This window comes from Rattus rattus, chromosome 1, assembly GCF_011064425.1.
Source record: "Rattus rattus isolate New Zealand chromosome 1, Rrattus_CSIRO_v1, whole genome shotgun sequence".
Classification (NCBI taxonomy): domain Eukaryota; kingdom Metazoa; phylum Chordata; class Mammalia; order Rodentia; family Muridae; genus Rattus; species Rattus rattus.
The window spans coordinates 211,670,591-211,685,340 of record NC_046154.1 but is presented as its reverse complement, the minus strand read 5'-3'; the positions used below and the strand labels follow the sequence as shown (position 1 = coordinate 211,685,340).

The 14,750-nt window shown below is 47.0% G+C and overlaps 1 protein-coding gene across 1 annotated transcript; it reads right to left on the bottom strand.

The window, feature by feature from the left end:
• Positions 1–1,317: 1,317 nt before the first annotated feature.
• Odf1 (outer dense fiber of sperm tails 1) lies at positions 1,318–8,922 on the bottom strand. The gene is made up of 2 exons (XM_032914588.1): positions 8,647–8,922; positions 1,318–1,873 (listed from the first exon to the last, which is right to left on the bottom strand). The coding sequence occupies exons 1-2, from the start codon at positions 8,920–8,922 to the stop codon at positions 1,412–1,414; spliced, it is 738 nt and encodes a 245-aa protein (XP_032770479.1). The 3' UTR covers positions 1,318–1,411.
• Positions 8,923–14,750: the final 5,828 nt, after the last annotated feature.

The following is a 14,750-nucleotide window of genomic DNA, read 5'->3' as shown; positions in this document are numbered from 1 at the left end:
TGTGCTCCATCACCGATGTCAGAATCTAGTCTCAGGTGCCTTCCAACATGGACTGAAGACAAGTGGAACCCTCCAGGCCTTCAGCATCACACTGGGACCACTGACACACCAAATCGTGGGATCTGAGAAACTGCCTCTCTGGTGTTAGGCAGTCACTGTTGGACTACTAGATGGCATTGTGTAAGCCATTGAATCTTTAAATGTGTATTATTATATCAGTTCTGTTCTTCTAGAGAACCTCAATCCATCCATTGGAAGTTCATCATTTAGGCTAGGCTAGCTGGCCAGCAAGGCTCAGGACCCACTATCTCCATTCCTCAGGACTGGGGCTGCAAGTATGAGCAGTCATGCCTGACTTTCATTGGGTACTGGGGATTTGAACTTGACTCCGCACACTTGCCCAGACATCATTCCTACCCACTGACTCCTCTCAGCCTGGCAGCCATATTTATACAGTTCTTCAATTCCCAAGTGCTGCCCACACTGAGAAAACTAATCCACACATGACCAACGAAAGCACTTAACTATGCAAACAAGCTTTCGAGGGTCCTCTAAGAGTCTGAGACCAGCTTCAGCTGGTTGGTTCCCAGTGTCCCCTCATTATGCCTTTATACCTCCTTGTTTTTCCTCCTAGCAATCAGGAGCCATTCTGGAAGATAGGCATGGTGGTATATGCCGTACCTTTAATCTACACTCCGAAGGCAGAGGCAGTAAATTTCTGGGAGTTTGAGGTCAGCTTTATGTACATAGTGAGACCCAACCTCAAAAACATGAAAATCTGAATTTAAGTGGCCTACACTATCAATTTGTGGAAGCTGTAATTCTCTAAAAGGCGTCTTTGCATTGACCTTCTGCACAGAAAACCTGTTTCAAGAGTTGGGGAAAGGGAGATAGTTGCAGTAAATCCCCAAGAAGCTGTAAAGTACCCTGGGCCAGAGACGGAGTGTCAAAAACGCAGGGATACTCTTCTTCTCCAGGACTGTCCCATCCTTGGGGCTGTGAACATGCTGACTGCTCCATTCTTTTAAGGATTGTCTGATCCCCCGGTAAAATCCACAGTCCCCTTGGCTTGAGAAGTGGGTCGGCATGACCACTACAGTGTTATCTTCCCCCTAAACTATTCTGATGGCGTGGTTTCTAAGCTGGGCCATTTCAGAGTTACTTAGTGTCTGGGAATGCCTCTGGGAATTTGGAAATTGTTGGGTATGGAGGACATCTAATATTCCACCCCTATCCCTTAATTCTTAAATTAGCTAACTGTGTAGTGTGTAAAAACCAAAGGACACAAAGTCATCAGATGCAGTTATGTATTAAGTTTCCTACACGGGCTGTGGGAAGGGGATGAGAAATGCTGAAGAGCTGCCTGGTTGGAATACTGACTTCTGCTAAGACATAGTTCTTATCATACACCTTACAAGATCATCTTCCTACAGGAGAATCGGCTTCCACAGGGATAGCAGGGGTTGCAAGGGTCGCAGGGGCCGCAGGGACCACAGGGGCCACAGGGACCGCAAGGACCGCAAGGACCGCAGGGGCCGCAGGGGCTGCAGGGGCTGCAGGGGTTGCAGGGAGATGTGCAAGGGTAGCATGGAGACTCGATCTTGACACAACTGCCGAGCCCGTAGGAGTAGGTCACGTCTTTCTCATCCACGCACGGCGGCAGACTGAACTCTTTGCAGATGTTCATGTAACTGTACTTTTTGGATCCGAGGCAGTCGTACCTGTTTTCCCTCTCGGCCGATACGCAGACCTTTCCATCTTTAACGCGCACTTTGACCTGATCAGGTTCAAAGCCGCAGACGTTCACCGATCCTAAAATGTTACTGCTGCAGCAAGAGGAGGCCAGAATTCTATTTGTCGTTCTTCTGAGTCTGTAGTTGAAAAGGGAGAAAGGGAGAAGGAGAGATTAGATCTCGGGGCTCAAGACCTGATCAAGGTCTGTTGGCCTTTCAGATCTTCCTCAGGTTTGAATCCAGCGCCTCCTGTATTAGTTATGGAAACTTAGCATGTTCTTTAACCTGTGACTCCGTTTCCTTACCTTGATTGATAACGGTGCTAATGCAACACAGCACTGTTGGATGCGACGATATTTTACTCAGTACTCTGCTTGGCTCGTTATAAATCTTGCCTAATTACTACCATTAGCTTTACTTTCACTATCATCACATGGAGACGGTTTTGGTTTTGTGTGTTTTCTGACGTTGACATGTGAACCTAGGTGTATGTCAGGGAAGTACTTGGCTAGATTACAGCCTCGACTCAAGTTTCCTCTTCTCTTCTTAATGAGACACAACCAATAAAAGCTAGCATTTGAACTCTGCGTCTTAAAGATGGGTATCAAAGCCAGGAATTGTGTGTGCGTGCATGCATGCGTGCGTGCGTGTGTGTGTGCGTGTGTGTGTGTGTGTGTGTGCGCGCGCGTGTGGATCCAGCTATTCAAGAAGTTGAGGCAGGAGGATTGTTCGACCCCTAGAGTTGTAAGGTGCTTTGGACACCGAGCACAATCCTGTCATTCTGACCATTGCTAGACAGACAGACAGACATTCCACCAGAAAGCTCACTGGCAAAAGGACAAGGCATGAGAGCTCTGGACTGGTTCTTCCTGGGTTGGGAGAGACCCTGGACGGTCGGTGCCAGCAGGAATCCAGTCTGTCTGGTTGCCAGTGTGGATCAGCTGTGAAGTGAACTCCCAGAGGCACGATAGCCAGGGCCCTACTGTCTCACAAAAGTTTGTGGCGGTTTCCCCCTCGCTCCTAATTCAACAATGTTGTGTTAGTAGCTTGAAATCACTCCTGAGAGGGATGTTCTTGCCATGGTAAGCGGCAAACTATGCTACAAACTAGGACTTGAAGAGCTGGCTGCTGCATATGATGGCTGTGCTGGCTGCTCGACCGTCCTGTCAGTAAGAGGATTGACACACAAAAAGAGCAGCTCACACTACGTGAGCAGTTAGGATACATCAGGAGATAGCAGAGCCGGGCTGGGGAGACATTCCAGCAGGTACGAGCACTGCTATTCTCTTCTAAGGGCCCAAGTTCAATTCCAGTATCCATGTCAGGTAACTCACAACTGTAACTGGCAGCTCACACATTTAACCGGCTCCAGGGGGAACTGCTGCTCTCTTCTGGCCTCTCTGGGTACCTGTCCTCACTCACATGTACATGCTTACACAGCATATACACACAATAAATAAAAATACACACATAAATCAAAATAAAAGTAACTCCTTTTGAAGGCTGGGCAAAGTTCCGAACCAGAGCAGTGACCATGGAACTGGATCTGAGCTTTGCCATGGAGACAAGTTTCTGAACTCAGTGAAACGGGGACATTAATGAGAGAGCCACCTTCCTGGGTGGCGGTGAGGCTTGCCTGGTCCATGACATGCATTACAATGATGCCTGATGCTCAACTAGGATGAAAGGCCTTTGTCTTCTCTTTCCTTAAAATGTACCCTTCCAGGTGCTAAGTACATCTGAGCAGGTGCCGAGTACGTAGTCTTGTTTAAACGTAGCAACTCTGTGGTGCCATGGGATTATCAAAACCTTTTTAACAATTGCATTTTAACTGTGTGTAAGTGTGTGTGCCTGCATGTAGGTTTGTGCAGATGATATCCTGGAGGTAGACTTACAGATGAGCAGCCTGCAGTGGGTGCTGGGAACTGAACTCTGGGAGGACAGTGAGGGTTAACTGCTGAGTTCTCTCTCTAGCCCCTGTGTCATCTCTTTATGCTGAATTTTACTAAACATGTTCTTAAGTTACACAAGTACATTGTAGAAGATACAGGAAATACAGATGAAGTGTTTTTATTCTCTTCGTGTGTGTGTGTGTGTGTGTGTGTGTGTGTGTGTGTGTGTGTATACACACAATACAGGGGAGTCAGGGTTCACATGAGAGACATTGAATCCTGACATTAAAGATAGTAAGGATGGGCTGAAAACTAGCAAAAAGCCCAGGAGCTCAACAGGATCCCTAAGGCTGTTGACTCTTCCGGGAAAAGCTCGGCCTGTCTTTAGCAGGAGCTGGAGACTAACCTGGGAACCCGATCTATCAGTCAAAGCCATCCTTCAAGTCTATTTCCTCTTAGACACCCAAGTCTCAGGTATGGTCAAATGTATTCTATTGCTAGACTCTCCTTGCCCTCCTCTGTTCCTGTCATCTTGGCTCCTTTGGCCCTGCAGTAGCTTCTCTAGGGGTCCCACACTATGAATCTTCAGAAGACTGCCTAAAACTCTCATCCAGGTCAGATTTCTTTTCACTTCTACATTAATATCTCTATGAGCAAGAATATATAGTTTTAGAAGAACTTGTTGGAGCCATATTTGACTCATCAATCAACTCTAAACTTGGAACTTGCCTCTTGTCTGATAGATTACTCACAACCCCAGATTAAAATTCAGCCCTGTGAGGAAGAAAGTAATATAGACAAGACTCTGAAGTGTAGAGTCAGTGGACCCTCCCCCTAGACTTCATGGGGATATTCTTTTTCTCTTCAATTTCAGTTCTCAAGAGCTGGCCAGACTTCACTCTGCCTTCTTCTGCCCCTGCTCAATGTATGTTTGCGTAGCTATATACATTATGTGTGGCCAGGTTGACATTAGGCAACCTTAGCTCGTGAGACGGGGTCTCTCTCTAAACCTGTACCTCACCAAAGAGACTACACCAGCTGTAAGCAAACCCCGAGATCCCCGTCTCCCCCTTGCTGTGCTGAGGTTATCATGTCATAGCATCCAGCCTCTTTCTAGGGGTGCTGGGGAGACCTAAACTCAGATCTTCACACTTGTGAGGTAAGCACTTTAGCAACAGGGGCACTCCACAACCCCCTTCCTGCCTTCTTTTCTTGCTTTCTCTTTTCCTCAGACTTTTAGAGTCGAAAAATGCCACTCGGCAGCAGGGAGCAGGTTGTGGGGTGTGTAGGGCATCTGATATCCTTCCCCAGCAGGGCTCAGGAGACACAGGCGTCTGGCCATTTGAGTTCTAGACTCACTAGAACTAGTAGAGCTGGGAATTTGCCTTTCTCGTAAGTCCCTGGCGATGCTACCAACACTGGTTCAGGGGCCACACTGAGAACTACATGGCTGTGCACATGTATGTTAGACTCAGGGCAAGTGTCGTTCGCTCTATCATCCTAGTCAACTGGAGCCCTGCTCTTTAATGGTGCCCTGTTATAAACTGACTAAGACAATAGCTTACTGGGCATTAAACAGGAAATGCTAGGTATCGAGTTTGACTGAGTGGCAGGTGATCTCTGTGAGGCTGTGTAGGCTCTACCTTAAGCAGGCTTACCCGAACTTTGAGACCTTCGGTGAATAAGCCTTAAGCCCGTTTCATTAAACAAAAAGGTTAAACCAAATTAAACACACACCTGAGGCTGGATGTGTGATTTGGTGACAGAGTAACTTATTCAGCATAACAAGGATCTGAGTTTTATTTCTAGCACTAAAAATGAAATAAATAAAAATGCATTTGAGCCTTTGAGGCTCTGCCTAGGCAGGCAGATCTGTGTGAGTTCCAGGAAAGCTTGGGCCACCCTGTCTCTAAAACAAAAACAACAAAAGTTGCATTTGACCTACTTGGTCACATCAACTGTGTACATGATGGTGGACCCTGAGACCCAGGGGTCTGAATGAGTATAAAAGACATCAAAGAGGCAGCTTACTTTCACCATTCAGTGGATCCAGAAGCGAGGAGTTCTCATCTGTGGGAAAAACCAGCTTTTTTTGGTAGCCATAAAACCTCTGCTCTACATCAGCCTTGTTGATCGAGTAGAGTGTGTGTGTGTGTGTGTGTGTGTGTGTGTGTGTGTGTGTGTTTGTGTATGAGTGTGTGTGTGTTTGTGTGTGTGTGTTTGTGTGTGTGTGTGTTTGTATGTGTGTGTTTGTGTGTGTGTGATTTCTCAGGAAATTTTTTATTAAGAGTCAAGCAAATAACAGACTCTTGGGCAAGGGGATGGAAAACAGTCTTGGGACTGGTTGCTAGGTACCAGTGAAAGGTACAGAAGTTGAGCTCAGTGCAGCTCAAGGATCACAATGGCTAACTACGATGCAGTTGTGCTTGCAAGGAGTCAAGCCAGAAGCCAGTGTCACAGACAGAATGGAGGAGGGACAGAGGTTGGTTAGTTTCTCTAGCTTTAGTACAAGAGTCAGGGAAGCCTGTGAGGTGTGGATGTATGAGCTTATTAACATGGCTCATGTGGCTTCAGGAAAGAAAACCAAATATCTCCATCCCTTTGCATCCAAAAGTAAGAGTCATGTGACTGCTGGAGCTTGGGGTGCAAAGGTAAGAAGAAAAGGAGAAAACTGAAGCAGCTAAGGAAACAGAAGAGCCAAGCTGGCTGACTCTAAGACAGACTCGGGCTCAGTCTTTTGAAGCAGCTGCATAAGCAAAAAGCTCGTGGGTGAGACTTACCTGAAAAAGCCCACCGTACACACATCAATCAATCAAACAACCGATACTGTGGAGGGAATTTAAAATTGTTATTCACGTCTGGACAATACAGTAAGACATTTGAAAAGACTAGCGCATTCTTTAAAGGGATGAGAGACATGTTACAAGTAACCAATGTCCAGACATTCTTTAAAGGATGAAAGGTCATAGAGAGGAATTCTAAACTCACAAAGCCTTGAGTACAGTTTCATACCAAAGATGGTTTTATAAAACACGGAATGGAGATCAGTCTATTCATGTGTCAGATGCTAGATTCAAGATGAGAAAAGGGAAGGCATTTAATTGAAAGAAAAAGTTAGTCATGAGTCCTTTGGGATTAGAGCTCAGATCTTGGCTTAAGGTTTTCCACCCCTATTCAGGAAAACTGAAGCTGTAGTTTTATACATGACACTGAGCCTTTCCAGACAGAGAAAATGGCAAGCTGTTGGCATAGGAATCTTGCAAGGTGGCACGAATAGAAAGAAAAAGGCTGGGAAAGAGATAAGGAGCAGGCAGGCCTGAAGTTCACAGATGCCGAACTTGGACAGTTCACTTCACGTACTAAGGCCGGCACTGAGGAGACCCGGACACTACCAGGAAACTACCTCAGACCAGAGAAAGCGGAGCTCTTTCTGAACTATATATGAGAGTAAGGCATGAAGTTAAGCCTACGGTGTGCCAAGAAACAGTCTTGTGGGAAGGCAGGAGGGTACAGACAGAGAGACAAGCATCTGCCCTGTGAAATGGCTGAGTGGGAGGCAGCCAGGTGGCCATGATAGCACACAGAGCCACGGAGAGAGGACACAGACCTGCTCACAAAGACACTTAATATTTGAACCAAATATTAATTAATCCCTATTTCACAATGTGACTCTAATACCTTGATATCCCAAGGAGTAAAAATAAACGGTTTAAAATACGGATGAATTCGTAGGTGACTTCTCCATTGCAGACTGTTAGGTAGGTCTGATCCTGACCCTCAGTGACATCGTCAGCAATTGTTCCGTTACCCTCTTCACAATGAAACATCACTGTTGTCAAGGAACTGTGTCCACCACCCCCACCCACCCACCCAAGAATCTTTCCATTCATCCGTCTGAGCACCTTCCCGTTCATCTTATCACCTCTGGCTTATCTGCCGCTAATCTTCATTTAACACAGGCAGACATGAGAGAACTTTCCAACTTTTCAATTCCCTTCGAAAATCTTTTGAGACAGTCTCACAGTGCACAAGCAGACCTCATACTCATTCTGTACCAGAAGCTAGCCAAGAACCTCAGAGCCTCCTGCCTCCACCCCCCAAGCGCTAGGATCTATTCAGCTACTATACTCTGCTCTTTAATCCATTGAGTGGGTGTAGAGTCATTTACATAACCAGGGACAATGCCCACTCCCACTGTTTCTCCCCTCTATAGAGACTGTGGGTATATGTGAAAAGTTAGAAAAGGATAGGAAAGAAACTAATCTCCCCCTCTCCCCCCGCCAATTATATTATCCAATTCAATTGAAACCCCACTTAAATCTACTGTGAGGGCTGCTGCCTGTGATGTGGCAAATCCTTTCTGAGGTTGGAGGGGGAGGCCAGCCTAGCAGCCCTAGCTCTAGATCAACTCTGCCTGAGACTGGCTGGGAGAACAGTTTCCACACTCTCGGGGAAATGCCTCCAGGGTCCAGTCTCTTATCTGCTCCAGAGACTTCTGGCAAACATTAAGGATTTGACCGATGATTTTGACTTTCTTCTGCAGTCATTTCTGCAAGTCCAAGCACACCCAGATCACTTCAGTCATACCTAGAAGAAACGTTGAATGTGCTGCTTTCAAACAGCTTTTAACGACACCCCGTGAATTCCCTCCTTTACCACACTAGGCAACCCTAGTTACCACACTGCCCCTCTTGCCCTCTATTCCCACCGCTGGCCCACCTACTCGTCTTTTCTTTTCTTTTTTTTTTCCTTTTCTTTTTTTCAGAGCTGGGGACCGAACCCAGGGCCTTAGCAAGCGCTCTACCACTGAGCTAAATCCCCAACCCCACTACTCGTCTTTTCTTAAATCTCTCCTGGTCACCTGAGTCACTTATCTGGATCCCACTTCACATCTATTCATCTGTCACTGTCCCCATGTCCCCACCTCTTCCCACTAACATGGCTACACTGCTCAGGCCTGGGGGTCACACCCTCTCCCTCGGCCAACCTTTCCCCCCATCAGCGGCACAGATTGCTTTCCTCTCTAAGCTGCGGAGCGATGGGCGGAGGCAGTACAGCTTGTAGTCACACAGGCAGCACGGGTAGTAGAGGTCACACAGGCCACAGGAGCGGGATCGCTTGGAGTAGCAGAGGCAGTAGGGGTAGGGGTGCAGGTCGCAGCAGCAGTAAGGGTGCATGTATAAGTCACACAGGCAGCGGGAGCTGATTTCGTCGATACATCTCAATTGTCTTAGTTCTCTGTCCACCTTCTTTATGTCCCTTCTAACACTGTCCAAAAGACAACTCAGTGCGGCCATTATGGTCACACCTTATTGTTCTGTGAGTACCTTTGGGAAATGGCACTCAGAGGAAAAAATTGTTCTAAGCTCTTCTCAGAGGCCTCCTTTAAAATTAAATGAGCCACACATGATTCACTTACTTTAAAGCTTGTGTTCTGTGACCTCGCCCACCTTCTAAGTATGTCATAGTGTCCTGGTTACCATGCCAACCACAAACAGTTAAGGTCCCCTAAGGCCCTCCTCAGGCCTACTCCCAGGATGGTATTCCCACTGAGTTCATTCACCTTTGGTGCCGGTGTCCTCATTCTAGCCTTGACTCATTTTGGCTGTCGGCCCTTCATTCCTACCAAGTCAGCCTCAAGTCTGCCATTGTCATTGGCTCTCTCAGTCCCACATCTCTGAGTCCCACTCATTATTATTTCCTGGTGCCAGGGATCAAATCCAGGGCCTCATACATCATAGACAACTGTCCACGATAGCTAGGAACATTGGTTCTCCGCTAGCTGGAGCCCAGAAGCTCCCGACTCCTACTGGTCAGGGCTCCTGTCTACAGTCATCACCCCTCAACAGGGACCCGAGGTCTTGTTTCTAAGCCTCCAAGTGTCTGGTCACTGAGTGTCCCCAAGCATTGGTCCCTGATCCCCTTCCACTAGCCTGAACCCTTTGCTTCAGCCGTGCCCGTTCTCCAACATGGGTCCACCACCAAGACTGCAGACAGCCTCAGATCTGACCTTTATTTCTCTGCTTCGATCTGTCACCCCACTTCCACCTCTCTAGTCCCCTCTTAGACTCAGTCCTAGGGAGGGTGCATGAGGACAAATGGATGCGACGCCAGAGAGGGATCTAAGAGCTGGACTTTTATTTTGTGTTCAATACAGGCTCACTGATTATGCCTCATTCCCTATTGATAAATGTTAAAGGTAGGTCAGACCCAGTGAAGGGCGCGCGCGGGGGGTGGGGGGTGGATGGCTGGCATCACAGCTCAAGGGTACATAGGAAGCTGGCAAGGAGGCTCAGTGCTTAGGAGCGTTTGTGCTCTTACAGAGGAGGGCTGGATACTCAACCCGGACCTCATGGTTCACAGCCATCTGTAACTCCAGTTCCATAGGATCTGATACCCTCTTCTGACTTCCACAGGCTCCAAGCACAATCACATACATACATACATGTAGGCAAAACACACATAAAAAAAATTCAAATTTTTTAAATCAAAATTTAAAAAGTAAGGAAGGCAATGGGTTCATTGTCCTCCCCCACTCAAGTTTCCCCCAATCTGTCTGATTTCGGATCTAAATCTGTCATTCTACTTCTCTCCTTAAGCCTTTTTGGAGACAGGGTGTCACAAGATAGCCCTAGCTGGCCTAGAACTTTCTGTGTAGAGCCCGCTAGCTTTGAACTCAAAGAAATTTGCCTGCCTCTGTCTCCCAAGTGCTGAGTTGAAAGGCAGACAGCACCACACCCAGCTTGCTTTAGCCTGTTAAAAGAAGTGTTAAACTCCTTACAAGGGCCTGACAACAGGGCCTCTGCCCACTCTTGCCTATATTATCACTGGCATTTGTCCTCCCTCTCCACAATGGCCTCCTCAAAGAGCCACTCACTCTGTGGGGGCCATGCCTCATTCTTTCTCCTGTGGAGGAAAACATAGTTGTTCTTCCCACTTAGACGTTGACATCTCTGACCTAGTCTTGGGTCTAGTTCACTCCTGGGTTCTCATGGCTCTCCTTGAGGAAGCCTTCTCTATCCTATTTATAACACGCCCCACCCCTCTCCCCTGCCAAGGTCTCAAATAGCTCAGGTTGGCCTTTAGCTCACTGCACAGCTAAAGAGAACTTTGATTTTCTGATCTTCCTGACTCTGCCTCCTGAGTCCGAGATTACAGGTGCGCACCACCCGCCTCAGTTATGAGGGGCTAGGAACTGACCTAGCCTCATGGTGCCTGGAAAGCTCTACTCACTGAGCTGCAGCCCCAGCCCTGACACATTTCTTACATGACAAAGCTTGTCTATTTCCAATATTAGACTAAACAGGATAGTGACTGGTTTTGCTCCCGAGTAGCTACCCCACACGATGCCTGGTACTTCGTTAGCATTTACACATTGAGCCACCCAATGAACAGACTCAGCAGAACTCAGAGGACAGAGTGAAAAAGGAATACAGGAGGACTCAGTAATGACACCCAAGTCCAAAGCTTGGCCTGTTAATAGGAAAGAGCTGGGGACGGAGTATGGTAAACAGGACTCTTGCTAGTGTCCGCGTCAGGGAAGAAAGTGGAGGAAGCCTGTGGATAGTGACCTGCAGCTCAGAGAAAGAAAGGAGATGCAAACCAGGAGACAGATACCATGAATAGCTCACAGGAGAACGGGGCAGAGACAAACTACCGAGGTAAAAGCAGCAGCAGAAGTAGAGTGTCAGGAGTTCATGAAAGTCCTCACCAGAGAGGCCATATCCCTGAAGCCCAAGGTTTGATAAGGCAGTTCTCAGTTTTAACTTGTTAAATACACATTTTTCAGAGCTTAAACACACGTCTTGGTCCCTGTAGCGTGTTATTGAGATAGTCCTGGCTGCGTTTCCACTAGGATTCCCCAGTCTCCCACTTCCCTATAATTTTAGTCTTCCATCACAGAATACAGTTTTTTACATTAGTTCAGAGGCTGAATGCATGTATTTAAAGATTTGATGGAGTGGTCATGCTGGCATGCACTAGTAGGATATGCTGAAGAGGTGTATGTAGAAGAATCACAAGTTCAAGGCCAACCTGGGCTACATTTTTGCTCATGTGGTAATGAAAGTCTTTAATCCTAATAGTTGGGAGGCAGAGGTAGATGGATATTTGGTGGAATTGTGGTCCATTCACACCAGAAGGCTGACAATCATTAGAATCTGCTAAACCCCCCCCCTTTTTTAAAGGTTTATTTATTTATTATATATACACTGTCGCTGTCTTCGGACACACCAGAAGAGGGCATCTGATCTCATTATAGATGTTTATGAGTCACCATGTGGTTGCTGGGATTTGAACTCAGAACCTCTGCAAGAACAGTCCGTGCTCTTAACCACTGAGCCATCTCTCCAGCCCCTGCTAAAACCCCTTAATGACAAGCTACAGATACAACTCCTTGACCCATTAACATAAGCATACTTTGGCTCTATCGCAGAGGTGGGGCGATAGATTAGATTCATGGGAATGTCTACTCACCTTGGCTGGTGCCCAGACAAACTCTTCTGGGATAGAGGTCAGGAGGTAGCAACTTCCCAAGCCACGCAGCACTTGCCTGGTCCCAAGTGTTAGCAGTAATGTGCCAAAGGCAGACTCTACTGCTTCCTCCACCAGGTAAGACAGGTACAGGACAAATCTATTCACTAAGCCAGTGTGTTATGAGGTTATCCATCTAGAGGATACCTTTGGGATCAACACACAGTGTGTAAACATTAAGCCCAAAATTATGCCCTCCACATGGCTTTAATTCTGTTGAAAAGAATCCATTGAAGGAGAGCATGACCTTTAAAAATGACTGTGGTTATCTCTGAGAAGTAGAATATTGGACTGGGAATATACCCCAGCAGTAGAATCATGAAAGGTCCTGGGATCAATCCCAAACAAACAAAAATGCATTTAGTCTATTATTATTATCATTATTACTATTATTAGATGTGTGTGTACATGAAAAAAATATGTAGGTATGTGGTTATGTGTTACACACATGGAGAGACCAGAAGACAACTTTTGTGAAGTCAGTTCTCTCTTCCCACCTTTACATGTATTCTGGGAATTGAACTCATGTCATCAGGCCTACATGGTGAGTGCCATTACCCACCGAGTAATCTCACTAGTCCTGAAATATTTCTGCTATCTTATAAGTAGCATTCTTTATCTACTCAAGACTTACCTCGGGCCCCATCTGCAATCTCCAGGTAAAAGGCTACAGAGATAGCTCATGGATGAAGAACTTCTGTCAAAGCTTAAGGAAAAAAGGCAGGTTCAGCACTCAGGTAAAAGACAGCAGGGATGATAGGGATGATGGGGATGATGGGGGTGTTGGGGGTGATGTGGATGATGGGGGTGGCAGGGATGACTGAGGTGATGAGGATGACAGGGATGACAGGGATGAATGAGATGATGATGACAGGGATGACAGGGATGATGGGGATGAATGAGATGATGATGACAGGGATGATGTGGATGATGAGGATGACAGGGATGATGGGGATGATGAGGATGACAGGGATGACGGGGATGATGGGGATGATGAGGATGATAGGGATGATGGGGATGATGGGGATGATGGCACACCTGTTATCCTGCTGTTTGGAAGGCAGAGTCAGTGGACTCCCTGGGAAGCTGACTAACTAGATTAGTCAAATGGATGAGTTCCAGGTTCAGTGACAGACCCTGCCTCAGCACAGGGGAGAGTGATCGAGGAGGTCATGCAGTGTCACACATAACCACACAACTACATCCCCTGGGCAGGCCACTGGGAAGTCTAGTGAGACACATGGTTGGCCTGCCCAGGACCCAGGAAACCTTTTGTAGGTGGAAAACTCTCTCCCACTCCCACCACTGGGAAGTCTAGTGAGACACATGGTTGGCCTGCCCAGGACCCAGGAAACCTTTTGTAGGTGGAAAACTCTCTCCCACTCCCACCACTGGGAAGTCTAGTGAGACACATGGTTGGCCTGCCCAGGACCCAGGAAACCTTTTGTAGGTGGAAAACTCTCTCCCACTCCCACCATTAGGTACAATCCATGAAATTGCCTAGACAAAGGATAGACACCTAAACTGGCCAACCCACTGCCCTCCTGGAACTTTGTGTTTAGCGCCTGAAAATAGTTCATATTCCCAAATTGGTCCTCAGTTGCTCTTTGGATCTGTCAGGTTCTTGACTATTTTTTTTTTTTTTTTTGGACAGGGTTTCACTTATGTAGCTCAGGCTGTCCCAGAATTTACTATATAATGTTGCCCGGGTTGAACTTGATCTCTAGGCAATCTTCCTGCTTCAGCTGAACTCCCCCAGACTGCAAAGACAGCATGTGCCACAAGGCCTGCCACAAAACCCTGTGATTCTTCTATTTACAGAGGCCAACTGAGGTGCTGGGTATGAATGGTGACATATGCAGCTCTTTACTGGAAACTATAGAAGGCTCTCAAGTTTGAGGCCTGCCTGGGCTGCATAGAAGCTTGAAAACAGCAGCAACAACAACAAAAAGACCAAGACAAGCCCAGTGCTCAGTGGCTCAGGTCTGTGATTGTGGCTACTCGGGAGGAGGGCCAAGTCCAAGGGCAACTGAGAAGGGGAAAGAGTTGGGACACAGAATGTTCATAGAGCACTTGCTTAGAGTGAAGGAGAAATCTGATTGAGTTCTATTCCCAGGACCAGAAAAATAAAAAGCTTTAAGAAACAACAACAACCAAAAGCAGATCCTAACTGGAGTGACAGCTTGCTGCCTTTGGCCTACTCTCAGAGACCACTCCAGGCTGAGCTTTGAGGCGAGGTAGCTGCTGACCCAGAGCCCTGATGTTCCCCTAGCTCAAACCTTGGCACATCAAGAATAGCTGTCATACTGAAGGCCTATGGGTGTGGAACAAAGAAGGTGATTCACGTTAAGGGAAAATGATTGGAAATGCCAGGAAGACTATCCAAGAGCAGCATCCCTAGGGCAAGAGAAGTCTCCATGGGGCTGAAATCTTAGCACTTCAACTCTGGAAGAGCTCTCATCCAATCAGCCTCCCATTTGACAGAAAACGAGGCAAGTAAGCCTGCAAGAAAGGCACGTAGGTGCTCAGGTGCTGAGATGCCCCTTTACTGGTCTGAACGACAGAGTTCTTACGAATGCATTAGCTCCTGTGC